Source organism: Marmota marmota, unplaced genomic scaffold (genome assembly GCF_001458135.2).
Source record: "Marmota marmota marmota unplaced genomic scaffold, marMar, whole genome shotgun sequence".
In the NCBI taxonomy this organism is placed as follows: domain Eukaryota; kingdom Metazoa; phylum Chordata; class Mammalia; order Rodentia; family Sciuridae; genus Marmota; species Marmota marmota.
The window spans coordinates 44,798,243-44,815,299 of record NW_026000174.1 but is presented as its reverse complement, the minus strand read 5'-3'; the positions used below and the strand labels follow the sequence as shown (position 1 = coordinate 44,815,299).

General features: G+C 53.6%; 1 protein-coding gene across 5 annotated transcripts in view; it reads left to right on the top strand.

Annotated features, from left to right (window-relative positions):
• Abtb2 (ankyrin repeat and BTB domain containing 2) overlaps nt 1–17,057 on the top strand; it is a 160,758-nt gene that overhangs the window by 142,184 nt on the left and 1,517 nt on the right. For 3 of the 5 annotated variants that reach the window (XM_015477760.2, XM_048788572.1, XM_048788571.1), the window contains exons 4-16: nt 214–366; nt 1,155–1,320; nt 3,135–3,224; nt 4,651–4,752; nt 6,342–6,438; nt 6,846–6,981; nt 8,447–8,676; nt 10,036–10,214; nt 10,436–10,541; nt 10,658–10,760; nt 11,230–11,320; nt 15,090–15,158; nt 15,697–15,810. In XM_015477760.2, the coding sequence (XP_015333246.2) occupies nt 214–366; nt 1,155–1,320; nt 3,135–3,224; nt 4,651–4,752; nt 6,342–6,438; nt 6,846–6,981; nt 8,447–8,676; nt 10,036–10,214; nt 10,436–10,541; nt 10,658–10,760; nt 11,230–11,320; nt 15,090–15,158; nt 15,697–15,810 (1,636 nt within the window). Of the gene's footprint in view, nt 1–213; nt 367–1,154; nt 1,321–3,134; nt 3,225–4,650; nt 4,753–6,341; nt 6,439–6,845; nt 6,982–8,446; nt 8,677–10,035; nt 10,215–10,435; nt 10,542–10,657; nt 10,761–11,229; nt 11,321–15,089; nt 15,159–15,696; nt 15,811–16,561; nt 17,045–17,057 lie in introns of those variants that run through there. The other 2 variants (XM_048788569.1, XM_048788570.1) reach the window with 2 other exon arrangements.

Below are 17,057 nucleotides of genomic sequence, written 5' to 3'. Positions count from 1 at the left end.
GGCAATTCCTCCTGACCCTTGACAAGCTTTCTGTGGAATGGGGGGCAGTTGAGGTCTCTGAGCAGAAGGACCAGGTCCCCTCCACACCTCGCAGCCTGCAGGTTATGGGGTGATTCAACTTCGTGGCCATTTTCTGAGACCACATGAACCGAAGGGGCCCCCTTGCTTCAGGAAGCGTCCCACCAAGACCTGACCTCTCTCTGCTGCTCCCAGGCCCTTCATGCTGCTGCCACCGCTGATGGAGTGGATGCGCGTGGCCATTACCTATGCAGAGCACCGCCGCAGCCTCACGGTGGACAGCGGCGACATCCGGCAGGCAGCCCGGCTCCTGCTGCCCGGCCTGGACTGCGAGCCCCGACAGCTCAAGTAAGTACCCGTGTCCAGCCACTGGAAATTCTCCTCTTCTCCCTTTTTCCTCTAGTGGTGGGAGGGGGTCAGAGAGCTGGGGCTACAGCCCATTCAAGCTGCTCTAAGGGTGTTCTCTATAAATGCCAAGACCGAGTGTTGTCCAAACCCAAATTTTTGACCTCTGCCCAAACCCCAATTATGGCCTCCTTGATCTGCATGGCCCAGGCCTGAACCATGCTCCACACTGACCCAACCAACGATCACAGCGGAAGCTGCCCGTTGGGCATCTGCCATTTGCCCTCTGTAGACGCACATTTTATCTGCAACTCTCCATAGTAGAATCGATTGCAAGTGAGATTCCAGACCTCTCCCTCCCTACCTTTGGGACTTCTGGGCCTCCCCTGGAACTCTTAAAGAGAGACACAGCGGCAACTAGAACTTGGCCACCATAAGCACACTCTAGGTAGAGGGCAGCCTGCTCTGAGCAAAGGTCCAATCGGCCAATGTTTCCTCTGCAGAGCAGCCCCTGGGAGGTTATTTTAGTTCAGAGCTTGATCCCTGACAGTTGACAGCTCTCCAGAGCTCGGCACATTTATTTAACCTGTTTATAGAAAAACAAGTGTGTGCTCTTCTTGTCACAGAACATGGTGAGACCACCACGACTGACCCGAGTGTTGGTCCCAGTCCTTCCCCCACCCTAGCCATGCTCACTGTCCACGTTAGCCCGGTCCAGCTGTGTCGTGGGTCATTGACAGGCAGGGTCCTAGTATGTCGTGCTCACACACCTCCTGGTCTCTTCTGTGCAGACCCGAGTGCTGTTTCAGTTCCTTCCGGAGGCTGGATGCCCGAGCTGCTACTGAAAAATTCAACCAGGACCTGGGTTTCCGCATGCTCAACTGCGGGAGGACGGACCTCATCAACCAGGCCATCGAGGCCCTGGGGCCGGACGGGGTGAACACCATGGATGACCAGGTAACTTCTGACAGCTCCACGAGGAGGGGCTTAGGGACCAGACTCAGGGATTGACAAATTGCCAGAGACACAGTCCCCTCTGTCAGAAACCTGAGAGTTACTCAGCTCTGTGCTTCAGAGAGGTGAGCTGTCTCCCATTCTAGATAGAATGTCAGCCTGGACGTTCCCGGGCACCCCTTGGACAACCCTGGGAATGTGACTTCTTCCCTGTCTAGAGGACTGGTGACTGTCTCAGCTGATACAAGGCTGGGAAAGAGCCCAGAGGAGTCAGTTCAGCCTCAAGCTATGGATCGTGATCCCTAACACCTACTTGTACCAGGCCCATGGAAACCCTTTGCCCTTGTGGACTTGACATTCTCACTGGACCTCGCACAGGCCTCTCGGTCAAAACAGGTGCCAGGGCTTCACGGGAGCCTTCATCTGGCTGCTGTCCCCCTCCCTCAGCAGCACAATGTGGAAGCCTGTGGACTTTAGCTTCGACAAACTGAGGGTTTAGTCTACCTTGGACAAGTCACAATACCTACCCAGGGAGCTGTGGCCCCACCTCTAAGATGGAGTGAGTCATAGTACCGCCACCTGGGGTGATGCTGAGAATTCTCCATCTAACAGCTAGTGCATGCTCAGTAGATATTCACTCTGGGCTTTGCTATTGATATGATTGTTCAGGTTGCTGGCAGTATGATGGTGCTCCTAGAATCTGTCCATCGAGGCCTCGCTAGCCTCTGGATGTCCCTGAAGACGGGGTAGAAACAACCCAAAAGAGTAGTTCCTCCAGGGCTTCGAGCCTACATTAAGCTTAGACTTGTGAACAGATGCATGGAGCAAAAAGTCAAGTGTGTGAACAGAGGGGTGAAGCATGCCAAATTTTCATTCTTTTGCTGTTGACTTTTCTACAAAGGCTCAGCCTATTGTTCCTTAAACTTGGCGTTAGTAGAATGATGTGTGGGTGACCAGGCCATTTCTGTATCTCTGGGCACTAGGCAAGGATTATGAGCTAAAGAGACTCATCTACACACTTACACCTGAGAGATAGCTCCGTACTCTCCCCCTGCCCTGTCACCTGCCATGGAGGCAGCGCTGGGAACTGCCCGCCAAACCAGGAGGGAGCCCCTACGTGGACTACTCTGCCACACAAAATAGGAATCTCAGTCTCTCTCTTGTGACGCTGCAAAGCGCCGGCTTCAGAGCTCACATGGACCTGGGTTCCTGTCCCAGTTCCGCAGTTAATTCCCCTTTTCAGCTTCTCATCCGTGAAGCGGAGCTCATAGTAGAGCCTGCCTCGCGGGAACAGCCCAGTGACCAAGCCAGCTGCTGTATGTGGCCCACCCATAGTGACCCCTGCCCTGGCAGGGAGGGTGGGCCCCTGCAGTCCTCCTCCATAACAGTGGCGATGCCAGCCTACTCCCTGTGCTCAGCCCCGTCTATGTATAAACTCACCCTCTTTTCTGCAGCCCTGTGAGGTAGACACAGCTGTCATTCCTGTGCTAAAGAGGACGAAACTGAGGCCCAGAGAGGACTCGTAACTTGTACAGTTTATAGTTCCCTCGGCAGAGGTAGCTGTTGTGCCCAAGTCTGGCTGTGGGCCCTTGCTTGCCTCCCTCTGGTATCTGCGGAGCTTGTGGGATTGCAACTGCTCAGCCTGCGGGTGCCCTGTGTCCAAGGGGCCCAGGAGGCACAAGGTGCAGGGGACTTCGGGATGAGCAGTTGGGTCAGGCAGGAGACCCACGTCTGGCATTTCTGAGGCAAAGGCCTACGGGATATGGGGTGTCGTGTCCTGTTCCAGACCGCTGAGCACCTGCCTTTGGTTCACGCAGGGTATGACACCGCTGATGTACGCGTGTGCTGCGGGGGACGAGGCCATGGTACAGATGCTCATTGATGCTGGGGCAAATCTGGATGTCCAGGTGAGCAAGCAGCAGGATGGTGCCAGGCCCTCACTTGGCAAGAGCACCCCAGGGTCTCCACTAGACAGGCTGTGGGTGATTTTTCAGACAACTGGGTTGATGTCTCAAGAGAATAGAAATAAAAAATACACAGAGATCATTACAAAGAACAGTTTCCTTAACATTTGGGCTGAGAGGGTGAGCTGACGGGAAAGAGAATGGCCAGGATTCTTTTTCTACAGAACCATTCCCCGTTTACCAGCCTAACCCCAAGCCCTCCCCATCATACCCAAATACTTCTCCCTGTGTCTCTGAGACATAATGTGGTCTTCTGCCATCTTTTGCCCAAGAATATTTACATCATTAATTGGACATCTACCCTTTTAAATTTTTTTTTATACCTGATAGTAGAATGTATTTTGACAGAATATAAATATATAAAGTATAACTTACTCTATTAGGTTCCCACTCTTGTGGTCGTACATTATGTGGACTTACCGTTTGTGTATACAAATACAAGGCCAGGAAAGTTATGATCAATTAATTCTACTGTCTTTCCTATTCCCTTCCCCTCTCCCTTCCCTTCATTACCCTTTGTCTAGTCCAATCTATTTCTATTATTCCACAAATCGGAGAACATTTGGCCTTTGGTTTTTTCAGATAGGCTTATTTCACTTAGCATGATATTCTCTAGTTCCATCCATTTACTGGCAAATGCCATAATTTCATTCTTCTTTATGGCTGAAGAATATTCCATTGTGTGTGTGTGTATATACATACATACACACATACCCCACACATTTTCTTTATCCATTCATCCATTAAAGGACACCTAGGTTGTTTCCATAGCTTAGCTATTGAGAGTTGAGCTGCTATAAACATGGATGTGGGGCTGGGGATATAGCTCAGTTGATAGAGTACTTTCCTCGCAGGCACAAGGCCTGGGTTCCATCCCCAGCACCACAAAAAAAAAAAAAAAAGGATGTGGCTGCGTCACTGTAGTAGGCTGTTTTTAAGTCTTTGGGGTATAGACTGAGGAGTGGGATAACTGGATCAAATGGTGGCTCCATTCCAAGTTTTCTAAGGAATCTCCATGCTGCTTTGCATAATTGGTTGCACCAATATCCACCAGCAATGTATGAGAGTACCTTTCTCACCACATCCACACGAACATTTATTGTCCCTTGTATCCTTTATAACTGCCATTCTGATTGGAGTAAGATGGAATCTCAGTGTAGTTTTAATTTGCATTTCTTTAATTGCTACCCTTTCTTTTTGAGCTTTATCCACACAGTGCTCCAGATAGACGTTACCAACTGAATGTAGGTAGAAAGCACTTGAATTGACTCCAGTTCACCATCCCCTTCATTAAGATGCCTGTGTCACCTGCCCAGGAATGTCACCTACCCTAAGGTCATCTACCCTAATCATGTGTTGTTTTCTCCAGGTTCCAAGCAACTCTCCCAGGCACCCCTCCATCCACCCTGATAGCAGGCACTGGACCTCCCTGACATTTGCCGTGCTGCATGGACACATCTCTGTAGTCCAGGTGAGCCCCTCCCAGGTGCACAGCATGCCCCTGCTTCCCAGGTGGACTGGGCCCCAAGCATCGCCCCAGTGTCACCCCTAAGGGCAGCTGCTATGAATCAGACCTCAGAGAGACTGTTTAAAGCCGGCTCCCTGATCAGCAGGGCAGCAGCCCACCCAGTGTGCCTCGAGAAAGGAGCAAGTAGAAGGATATGTGTAGAATTGTGGGAAACAAGAACCAGACCCAAGCAGAACAGGTCAGGCCTCAGTTCCTCTCACACGTGCACCCTAAGCACATGCTGGAGCTTCTCACCTCTGACCTCTGTGTGTACTGACAATCTGGCTCTATGCCTTGGTGTCCTTCCAGTTCTGCCCCCTCCCCATGTATAGGCTTGGTCTGTTTCCAGGTCCTGAGAGAGGACAGCTGGCACAGCTCAGCTGTCAAGCCAAGCTACATTGCTGCCCACCTTGGCCTAGGATGCCCCGCTGGCGTGGGGTGGGGGTTCTAGGAATGGAAGCTGTGGGCAGAGCAGCAGGCACACGGCCACACACCACTCAACTCCCAGGTCCTCGGGTCACTGGTGCCTGCAGGGTTTCCTGGCCCTTCCTCATGGAAGCCCATATTATCTCTTGTCCCCTGATAGATTGGAAGTTCTGAGGGCACAGATTGTATCGAGCTTATTGGTGTTTGTCAACCTAACCCTGACCTATACTAGGGACTCCAAGTGGTCACTGCCTGGATGGCTACCTCACCTGGCCTGCTTTGCAGTTACTGCCCTATGAGCACCTGAGCAGAGGGCCCATAGGGTGTGCCCTGGGCTTGCCTGGACTAGCGCCCAGTTTCACCCTGTCGGGCAGGCCTTCCTCTGCACTGACCCAGGCAGTGGGAGTGACTGATTTCTGACTGACAAGCCTCCAGCAGGTGGCCTCCCCGCCCCCACCCTAGAGTGGATCTGAGAGTCAGCCTAGGCACTGCCCCTGCCCAAGGGCCAGGCCAGGCCCAGCCCTCCTGGAACTACTTGGTATCTGTTAAGCCTGCCCCTGATGGAGCAAGGAGAGGCCATTTGTTGTCCTGGACAGTGTGTGACATTCTGCCCGGCTCCCTCACTTGCCAGCCTGGGGTACTAGCTCTTCAGCCCATCGTGGGCTGAGCTGATTCACTTCATTTAATCTCGGCAGCACCACAGGGCAGGCCTCTCCTCCCATCTTGCAGACAGGGAAGACTGAAGCTCAGGGTGTTGATGTCTCTGCCCCAGGTCACTCACTGGTCAGTGTCCAGAACGGCACCCTGCTGCCTCCCAGGGCCTCAGTTTCCCACTGTAGGTCACAAGTGACACTCTCTATTCTGTCATCTGTGTGAGTTCTCAGAAAGGTAACTGACGCACTTGGGAAAGCATTTGAAAAAGAGCAGTGACTCATAATTTCATGGCCCAGGTTCACAAGAGTGGAGTTGAAGCTTCTAGAATTTCTGAGCCCTGAGGGTAACCAGGAGTTCTAAAAGTCCAGTTCTTCAGGGGCCAGGATGAGCCGTGTCTTGATCACATGCCTGGGGAGAACTGTCCCCCAGCCCCCCTGTGCACTGAGTGATGTCCTCCCCCTGTGTCTTGGCAGCTGCTGCTGGATGCTGGTGCCCATGTGGAGGGCTCAGCAGTGAACAGTGGTGAGGACAGCTATGCGGAGACACCCCTGCAGCTGGCCTCTGCGGCTGGTAGGTACCCCACTGCCCTGCCCAGCCAGACCTCTCATTGCCAGGAGGCTCCGTCTACCCTGTGGAATCACCAGGCTGGGGTGGAATCACCAGGCTGGGCATTTGGCCACACACTCCCTTTGGGGATGCTTGAAATCCCTCCTGGGCCACTGGGAGTTTCCCCTTGTCCCCATCCATCAGTGTTTCTGCTGAGTGTGGTCCCCAGACAGGTCAGCAGGGGAGGTGGGGCAGGATACACCTTCCTCCTCTCTACCTCTCACCAGCACTCCATCTGCACCACATGCAGTCAGCGTGGCTCCCCACGCCCGTATTCAGAGTTTAGAGTGCCCCTGTCCCCATCTCTTTTGCCTCAGCATTCCTGGTCAGCCACCATCTCATTGTCCTGGCATTAACCCCTTGTCTTTTAGGGAACTACGAACTGGTCAGCTTGCTGCTGGGCCGAGGCGCCGACCCCCTCCTCAGCATGCTCGAGGCCAATGGCATGGCGTCCTCCCTCCACGAGGACATGAACTGCTTCAGCCACTCAGCCGCCCACGGCCACAGGTACCTGCCCCCAGGGTGCCTGCCCCACCTGACCTGGGGGCATTAAAACAACCTCTCAGCAGCCTGGACACACACACCCCAAGTGGTAGCAGAAGAGCAGCCTTTCCAGAAGCTAGAGCCTATGTCAATGAGAAAGATGCAGATCCACAGGGGCCTAAACAGTGGAGGCCTGGGGACACTGGTGGTGGGTGGCTCAGAGACTGGAACTGAGTAGACAGTCCCATTTTCCAATAAGTTGGCTGCAGGGTCTGCTCAAGATCACTTCCCCTTCATGCTTGGTGGCAATTTCAGGGTACCTTAGGGACTTTCACAAAGTGTATGGCTCACCCAGGTGGAAGCTCCTGTGGCTCTGCAGGAAATCACATTTTGCTCCAGAAACAGATGGTGGATCTTCCCAGGGTTTTAACAGTCAAACTACAGCAAGGCCGTCCTGGAGTGGCGGGGCAGGCAGAGGGAAAAAGAGGTTATTAGAGGGCAAAGAAGGAGCCAGCAAAGGGCTGGTGGGCCAGTCACCTGCTTGCAGCTCTCAGGTGGCTTCTCACCACAAGTCTTGTGTTCTTGCAGTGCCTGGTCCCCCATTCTTGTCCTCTGTACTCACCCACCCACCTAAATTCACCTCCCTTCTGGTCCAGTCTGTCCATCCTGCCTGGGCCTCTCTGCCCCACTCTGCACTGTGTTTACCCCCCAGTGGCCTCTCCGCCCTGTGGGCAGCTGTTTGTTTCTCTGCCTCTCTGGGACACAGGCTCTGTGCTGTGAGTTTGGAGAGGTGTGGAGAAGGCCTGGCCCCTAGGTGACATTTGGGTGCCACTGTGCTGAAGCCACCCCAGGATGTCACAGGAGGAGGCTGGTCTGCACTGCTCCCAGCGTGACCTAGAGCAAGATGTGGTCGGTCTTAACCTGTAACTGGTGAAGCCCGGGGGACGCGGCACTTGTTGAGCCTCCCATTCTACATTTGTATGAGTTCCGCATAGGACGGCACGGCTTACGTACTATCTTATTCACTTCCTCCTCATTGACTCGAGAACAAATGCGGACTGCCTAGGTGTGTCCCTGTTTCAGGCACTTTTATGTGTGCTGCTGTACAGGAGTTGCTGCCACACGTCAGGCTCTGCAGGCGCACAGTGGCTTAATATCAGCGTCTGGAGAGGGTGATGCTAGTGCCCTGTCCTACAGGTGACAGACCAGTCAGGGCTCAGTCTATGTGAGATCCCATAGCCAAGATGTCAGGGACTGCTTAGCCCCAAAGCCTTTGATACCTCAGTAATACAGGATAGCAGAAGGGTGGGGTCCCTTGCACCCTCCCTTTTCTCTTGCAGATGGCTGGAGATGGGTACCTTTGTGGGAGGGGAAGGAGCCCTCAGGTGCCCTGCAGCAGCCCATCTGGGCCACAAGGCTCTAGAAGGCCGCTCAGATGGGCACTGCCCATTCATGTAGGGGACCTCAGGTCTTATCCTTTGGCCCACAGGAATGTCCTGAGGAAGCTCCTGACTCAGCCACAACAGGCCAAAGCAGATGTGCTGTCCCTGGAGGAGATCCTGGCTGAAGGCGTGGAGGAAAGTGACACCTCGAGCCAGGGCAGCGGCAGCGAGGGGCCCATGCGGCTGAGCCGAACACGCACGAAGGCCCTGCAGGAGGCCATGTACTACAGCGCTGAGCACGGCTACGTGGACATCACCATGGAGCTGAGGGCACTGGGTGAGGCCCCGCAGGCGTGCAGACATGCACACAGCAAGCACACCTACACCCGGGCATGCAGTCACCCAGCAGACCAGAGGGCTGGGACCTGCAGGGTAGACCGAGGCCTCTGGGCAGCTGAGCACAGGTGTGGCTGGGGCATGTCTGCTCCCTGACCAGGACAAGTGATGCCCTGGGCCTCAGATGGTCCTTAGCAGTGACAAATCAGGAAGTCATGGCCCCATGCCTTCTAGTGCCTCTGGCCTGCCCTCCTCCCTGGTCACAGCCCAGAAACAGAGCACTGGGAGCTTCTGTGGCACCCTGAGGATTTGTACACAGAGAGTCACCAGGTCCGGTTGCTTGCCCAACCTTTCAGTGCTTGGGTGTACAAGGCTGAGGACTTTGTGTCCTCCAGGGAGGCTGGTCAGACAGACCTACTTGAGCCAGGTCCTGTTAGCTGCACACCATGCAGTACCCAAGTCCCAGATGCCTCTCTTCCCATGGGTTTAGTGCTGATGATCAACTAAGAATGGGAAGGCATCACCCGAAGCACGAGGCCTGGTACCCACTATGATACCTGGTACCCACTGTGATAGCAATGTTATTACCCGGGGCCATAATGCACAAACCCTCAGGGCTGGGCCAGAAAAGCAGCGAGGCGGCTCTGCTGGGAAATGGGGACATCACTCCTGCCCAGTGTGCTGGCCCCACCCACCTCCCTGGGTCTCTGGGCAAGGCCACGGGGCCTTTTTAATTCCGTCAGGCTGCAGGGTGAGAAGCTACCACTCTAAGCGCCAGGAATGACTGGTTTTTGTCTTGAACTTCACATAGCAGTTTTAAATTACTCTGTGGCCCCGCTGACACACTCCAGGGAACTGGTAAACATTATACACCTAGATGTGCACTGGCATACCAAGCTGGCTGCTGGGAACCCCTCTGTGATAGGACAGGGTTCATTTCAGGTTTCTGTATAGGATGGGGCCCTTGTTCTTGAATGTCCTGCATACTTTCTGGGGTATCCACGTCTACCTGGCCACCCCTCCAGAATTAGTGGATCTTCCCCAGCAAATAATTCTAGGGCCCAACAAGCAATGAGGAAAGAGATCCACAGGTTTGGTGGTGGATTTTTAGAGATTGGATCCCCTGCACTTGGGCTGAAGTCATTCCTCCACCTCAGGTGATGAGAACCTGAGATGGCCCTCTGGCTGACCAGTGAGGCCTCTACATGAATTAGTGCTCTCATCACACAGCCACACTGGGAGTTGTCACTCAGTTCACAGGGATGGGGCAGGTGGCCAGGTAGGGGGTCATGGTGAGAGCCTGTCATAGGGTCTGTGCTGAAGTGCCTTGCGAGGTGAATGACGCCTCCCCCACTGGCAGGTGTCCCCTGGAAGCTGCACATCTGGATCGAGTCTCTGCGGACCTCCTTCTCCCAGTCGAGGTACTCGGTGGTGCAGAGCCTGCTGCGGGACTTCAGCTCCATCAAGGAGGAGGAATACAATGAGGAGCTGGTGACCGAGGGTTTGCAGCTCATGTTTGACATCCTCAAGACCAGCAAGGTGAGTGTGACCAAGACATGGGCACCCTAGCACCGGGGCTTGTCCAGCCTGGCTGCGAGGGCAGAGGCCGAAGCTCTATCTGGGCTGTAGTCTGGCCAAGCCAGTTCCAGCAGAACAAGACAGCGGCTGCTGTAATCCTAGCCTAAACCTTGAAATAAACTGACATATCTGCAGCAATAGAGGGGCAGTGGTGGTTCATGGGCCCTCTCCGCCTCCCACAGAATGACTCAGTCATCCAGCAGCTGGCCACCATCTTCACACACTGCTACGGCAGCAGCCCCATCCCCAGCATCCCAGAGATCCGGAAGACCCTGCCAGCCAGGCTAGGTGAGGCCTGTCTCCTCTTCCTTTTCTCCCCTTTGTGCCCCATCCCCTCCCTCAGCACACTTAGGAGCCCTAGAGGTGGGCACCTCCGCCAGTTTCCCGTCTTACCCTTTTCACAGACCCTCACTTTCTGAACAACAAGGAGATGTCAGATGTGACCTTCCTGGTAGAAGGAAAGCTGTTTTATGCACACAAAGTCCTGCTGGTGACAGCTTCCAACAGGTACGAGCCACGGGTAACAGCGGCAGCTAGTCAGATTGGAGGTGCTAGAGCAGAGCAGCCAGAAGCAGTAGCACTTGCAGGCCCTTCCTGTCACCAGAGTCCCCTCTACCCCTGGTGTGTGTGTGTATGGGGTGGGGGGTGGGTGGGTGCCGAGACAGACTGCATAGCAGGCACAGTAGGAGCAGGGCCCAGAGTGTAACAGGAGAGCTCAGAGGAAGGGCTGTCCGTCCTGCTGAATTATTGCTTCTGAAATGAAGAGGCAGGGCTCCACCAGAGTCATCAGGCCAGCCATCATCCCAGGATGATATAAAATGTCACTTGCCTCAAGTTATTTTGGGAACACAGCAGTCATTTTTTACAGTGCTCCGTCTTCCAATTGCTGGTCAGGCGACAGACGGTGCCTTCCGCCACGATGATGGAGTGAGAAGTCATGTTCAAGCCTCTCCTTGGTTCATCTTTTTTGCCCCAGGTTCAAGACACTAATGACCAATAGATCAGAACAAGATGGGGACAGCAGCAAGACCATCGAGATCAGCGACATGAAGTACCACATTTTTCAGGTATGTAGCTCAGTGCTATGCTCTTCTGGGACGGGGTGCCTTCCCCCAAGCCTACCCTTGTCCCTCTGGGGTTAGGTACAGCTGTGAGTTGGCCTTGCTCTTCCACTGTCCCTCATGCCCTCTGATTTTCGTGGTCAGATGAGTGTGTTCAGGTCCTCCTGTGTACAGAGAGCCATCCCAGTGTGGGGCTGTGGCTTCAGAGCCTGTCATGGGTCCTGAACTTGAAGCTCCAGACCATCTTCAGATGGGCATATGCCTGAAGTGTGGGCCCTTGTATCAGCGTGAGCTCCCGGCAATGAGCCTCCTTGAGGGCTTGCTGGAAACAGGCCCTGGCCCACCCCGGCCTCCTGCCCCAGACCCTACACCTTCATAAGCTGCCCAGGTGGGTCACTCACATAGTGCAGCTGGGGAAAGGCTGGTATGAGAGACGCTCCATTCCCCAAGCATCAAACCCTGGCCAGACAGGAAAAACTGAGGAGCCTCTCCGGCTGAACTCCTCCAGAGGCCAAGAGGGTTTCATCTAAGGAAAGAAATAACAGAAAGCATAGCATGGCATGGATGTACAGGGAGCCACCAACAGAATGGCTGATTTCCTTTCCCATGCTCCCTTGAGTCACATGTTTACTATAGAGAGGTAACAGGATCTCCAGTCTCAGCAAGACAAGAAATGAAACAGAGGGGTATGCATGGGGTCTGGTGGTACAGGAAAAGGGTGTTTCCCCCAAAAGTGAGGAGATGAGGGGGCACATCTTCCCGTCTCAAAGACCAGTGAGAAGGAGCTCCAGGTAGAGGGAACAGCAAATGCAGAGGCCATGGGTTATCAATTCGGAACCACCAGGAATAAGCCATGGCCTGAAGGACTTGGACCCAAAAACTGGACTGGGGAAGCTTCAAAGGCTTTGGGGAGGATGGGCTCTCATCACAGCCCTAGGGGACATAGGCATATTGTTATCCCCTTTTGGCTGATGAATCAGAAGCACAGAGAAGTTGAGTATTGGCTTAGGTTACACAGTTGGGAAGTGATAGAGCCAAGATTCAAACTCCAGACCTGTGCAGCATTTACATTTAGAAAGGACCAGAGGGCACGACTCTACCTGGAGCCCCAGCAGGAGATAGAGGAAAGTGGACCAGGGTGAATGGATGGGACACAGTAACTGACCAGGGGAGAATGGGGGTGGGGGAAGCAGGGAAGAGACCCTAGGTTCTGGCCTGAGTGTGGAGGCGTCTCCCCTTCCCTCTTTCTCATCCCTTGTCAAACTCACTGGGGCAGCTTCACATACTTGTTTGGTCCAGAAACCCAAAGTTCAGGTGAGGTGGAGAACACAGTGGAGTCATAACAGAGGCGGATCTGGAGGAGAGTGGGGACAGAGTGACACCGCTGGGACATGTGGAGCTGGCTGCCCAGCAAAGCTACTTTGCTTACCTGCTGGGCCAAGGGAGGGCAGAGCAGATCAGGCTTAGCAGTTCCTGGGTGACTTCTCAGGGTTGGTCGAGAGGTTAAATAGGAACAGGACCAATATTTGTGGCACACATGGCTTTGAAAGTACTGCCTCCTCCCCAGGCCTCTGAGGCTGATGGTGGACTTATCCCTTGGGAGTCTATGTATACAGACTCTGCAGTTAGGAGAGGGTGTCCTGCAGGAGAGGCCCCCCCCAAACATCCACTCCTGATTTCCAGGCTCCCCTGGAGGGATCAGCCTACAGCCACAAGCCAGGATCAGGGTTTCCTAACAGAGCCACCCCCAGATACCTCAGTAGCTCTCATAGAACTGAGAAGGAAGGAAAGAGCTCATCACCTTTGTTTTCTAATGGAGGAAACAGAAACCTGAGGAGATCAAATCTCATATAAAGATAATGAGAATCACATATTACAGATTAAAATATCGTAGTCAGATTTTTTAAAACACTAAATTAACTGGATTTGCTGGTATATGCCTGTAATCTGAGCAATTCAGGAGGCTGAGGCCAGAGGATCACAAGTTGAAGGTCAGCCTCACCAACTAAATATTAAAAGCGCTGGGGATGTAGCTCAGTGGTAAAGCATTCCTGGTTCAATCCCAGTACCTACCTGCCAACCAAAAAAAAAAGTTTAAATTAATTTTAATATGTAATTACTGAGATGTTTTATACCAAGATTTCAAAATCCAGTGTGTATTTACACAGTGTAACTTAATCCAGACGAGTCACAGCTCAAGTGCTTGGAAGCCACATCTGGCCAGGGCTAGCATATTGGATGGTAGGTCTAGAGACTTAACAAGCAAGGTAAACCTAGGCCTTTGAAGAACAGCCCCAAAGGTCCCAACCCTGCCATTCTGACATGGCTTCTGAGGTCCCGTCTCTGCATTACAGTCTCCTGGTGGCCCACTCACAGCAGAAGGAAAGCCTGCCATCCCTCTACAGCTGGTCCTGCCTGTGGCATTTCCTCTGGCAGCCCTTAGGGCAGGTGACCCCATCTGTTGGGGGCTGCCAGGCTATACAAAATTAGCCTCCCTCCGCAAGGCTCCAAGGGAGCAGTTCTGACCTGGCTTCTGGGGACCATATGCATCGGGAAGACCCCAGGGAGGTCCACGCACTACTGCTGGCAGGGCCTTACAGAAATCAGCTCCTAAAAGCCAGCACGAGGTGGCCTTCCAGGCTGTGGCAGGGGACCACAAGCTGGCTGCCTAGATCCCCAACTCTTGCCAAGGGGCTGCTCTGAGGCCATCCCTTAGCAAAGAATCCTGGAAGATTTGACCTACCTACCCTGTTCCAACCCTGGGCATCTAGCATCTGTGCCTTGTCCTGCAGGCACTGCCACTCAGCACAGAAGGGCTAAGACATGCACCATCCCAAGGGACAGACAGTGGAAGTGCAATTATAATATGACTATGCAGCTTCCCTCCAGGGCTGCACAAGGCCCACGAGGCCCACTTTCCTGGGGACAGGCTGATGTCTCCCAGTACCTGGCCCCTGCAGGCTGCTCCTCTTCCCACCGCTGGGCTGTCTCCCAGACCCTCTGGTGCTTCTCTGGCCTGAAGGCCAGTCCTAACAGAGCCCAATTGTGCCGGCTTGAGGGCTGGAGCCTGTTTACCTAGTCGCTTGCCAGGGCCCTGCTGGGGCTGTTTCTTCAGCCAACCCGAGAGAATTGTTTTTCTTTTTCCAGCTGGGAACCTCACCAGGCTCCAGTGTGATGGCAGAGTTTGTAACTTAGATTTAAAAACTAAATATAGCTCCCCTTCCTGTGGCATGGCAGACCCCCCACCAAATTCCTGAGAGCCCCAGGCAGAGATGTGAGCCCCAGATGAGGACCTAGGCTCTACACTTTGTTTTTAGGGGACAGACCTGCCTGAGTGTTCACATATGGCCTTCTGAGGGTGGCAAGTTAGACAGTTGTCCCCTCGGAGACTCGCCTCCCTCCTGGCTCCACGTGTAGAATTTAAACAACACAAGCCAAGAGCAGTGTGGAGACATGAGTGGCTGACTCAAGCAAAGCCCTCTTCTCTCCAGGGCTCTCAGGGTTGTCATGAGGCTAAAAGGGAAGCCCCACCCACCCCAGGGACAGGAGCCCATCATCCAAGGAAGGTGTCAGGAGATGGTCTTGGAGATGGCTGCAAGAGGTGGCATTTCAGGGAAAACACAGCATTTGAGAATCTCACTCTAAGCAAAAAAGACAAAAGTTAGGGGACTGCAGCAAGGCAAGATGGGAAGGCCCAGGGGAGCACCCTGGGGGCTGGGTATGGACCTGCACGCTGTGTCTGACTGGTTCTCACCAAGGGCTTCTTCCGTGGCAGATGATGATGCAGTACCTGTACTACGGAGGGACAGAGTCCATGGAAATCCCCACTGCTGACATCTTGGAGGTGAGCGTCCCTCATCTTCTCTGCATGTGTGCTCTCCAGCTCTAGGCGCCTGTAGGCCTCAGCCCCACTCTCAAAAACAACATTTGGAGGGGTAAAAGGGGAGGAAGGTGACTTCTGTGAGGACCTCATGCTTCCTTGTTGGATCCTTCCTTTCATCTGCCAAGAACAGTTCTGAAATAAGTTTGGAGACTGGGAATTGTGTACAGCACTGAGCCCACAGGTTAAAAAAGGACAGATGGTTCCTGGGCCTCTCACTCACCTGGCCACTGCTGGCCTGGGTGCTTGGTTCAGCAGCTCATGTAGATGAAGCACATGACTCAGACCTGACATTGCTTGTCACCCATTCTGTGCCTCCCCCATTGTCCCTGTTAATACCGAGATGGCCTAGAGCAAAAACAAATCCAGGCCATCACCTCTGCCCCGCAACTGAACAACAACGAGGCTGGGCCTAAGGCTTGGAGGAAGCAGGGCACACTCTCTGATGCCCAGGCCACAAGCCTGGTCACAAGTACTCAAGTCTGCTTTGCCTCCCTACCAGCTGCTGTCTGCTGCCAGCCTGTTCCAGCTGGACGCCCTGCAGAGGCACTGTGAGATCCTGTGCTCACAGACCCTCAGTGTGGACAGCGCTGTGAACACCTACAAATATGCCAAGGTGAGCACTAGGGACACTGAAGCCACCTCCCAGTCACACACTACTCCACTGGCTCTGCTCAGTGGCCACACCATGGGAAGGGCAGTGGAGGGTGCTGAGGTGTTAGCAGCAACCCCCTCTGTGATCACTGCCACCCACACATGGTCATATTCCAGCTTGGCCCCACGCCATGGAGCTCTGTGGACCAGAGCGGTAACCGAGTCTGTGTCAAATCAACTCCTCAAGTTCCCTTGGCTTCCTCCCACCACCCCGTCTTCCACATTCCAGCAAACAGTATTGTAATCTGCTTGACTCAAAACCCATTAGTTTTGATTTTTTTTTTTTCTTTTTTTTTTAAAAACCTCCCACATCTTGGTCACCTACTTCTGATAGACATCAACAGTCTGTCCGTTCCATCTCCTGTCCCCACTCTGCAACCTCATCTCTGATAACTGCCTTGGCCTCATCCCCCTACTCCCTTGCCTCTCTTCTGCCATCCAAAAGGTTCTTTTGAAAGTCCAAATGTCACCCCCTAATTGAGGCCCTCAGAGGTTTCCCACTGCTTGCAAACTAAAGAGCCAACCCTCAACGTGCTCCCCAGGAACCACAGCACAACCCCTGCCTTGACACACTAGCCTGCCTTCTCAGCTTGCCCAGGTCTCCTGTGAAAACCATTCCCTCTTCCCAAGTCCAGCCCTTTGCGTCAGATGTCCCCAGACCTCCCACAAGCCACCCTATCACTCTACATCACCAGCTTTTATCTCCTTGGCAGCCTTGGGCACTGTCTGCAATCACCTTATCTGGCTGATTCCTTGGCTGTTGTCTCCCCCATCCCAGAACATTAGCTGCAGAGAGCCTTGTAGAGACGTGACCTCAGCACCTAATGCCCAGAGCCAGCTGACGTGTGTTCAGTTAAGTTATGAGCATCCACCAAGTGGGCACTCCTGTGCTAAGGCTTGTGCTGGACGCTAGACAGTCCCTTCTCTTAGCAAGGGGGATGACTGCTGTTCAATAAGATGTCACTCATGTGACACAGGCAAAGAAAGACTTCAATAATACTCTTGATGGCACAGCTAGGACTTGAACCAATAGGACCTGCTCCCAGGTGCTTATGGAAGGGACTCAGCTATGGGGAAGGTGGCCTCAAGATGCAGATGGGGAACACTTCCCCTGGGGCCAGGGCAAAGTTTAAGCTGGGCTTTGGCCCTGGGTGGGTGACATCCGGGGTTGAGGTTGGGGGGCAGTTGCAGGTAGTCTGTGCAAGTGTA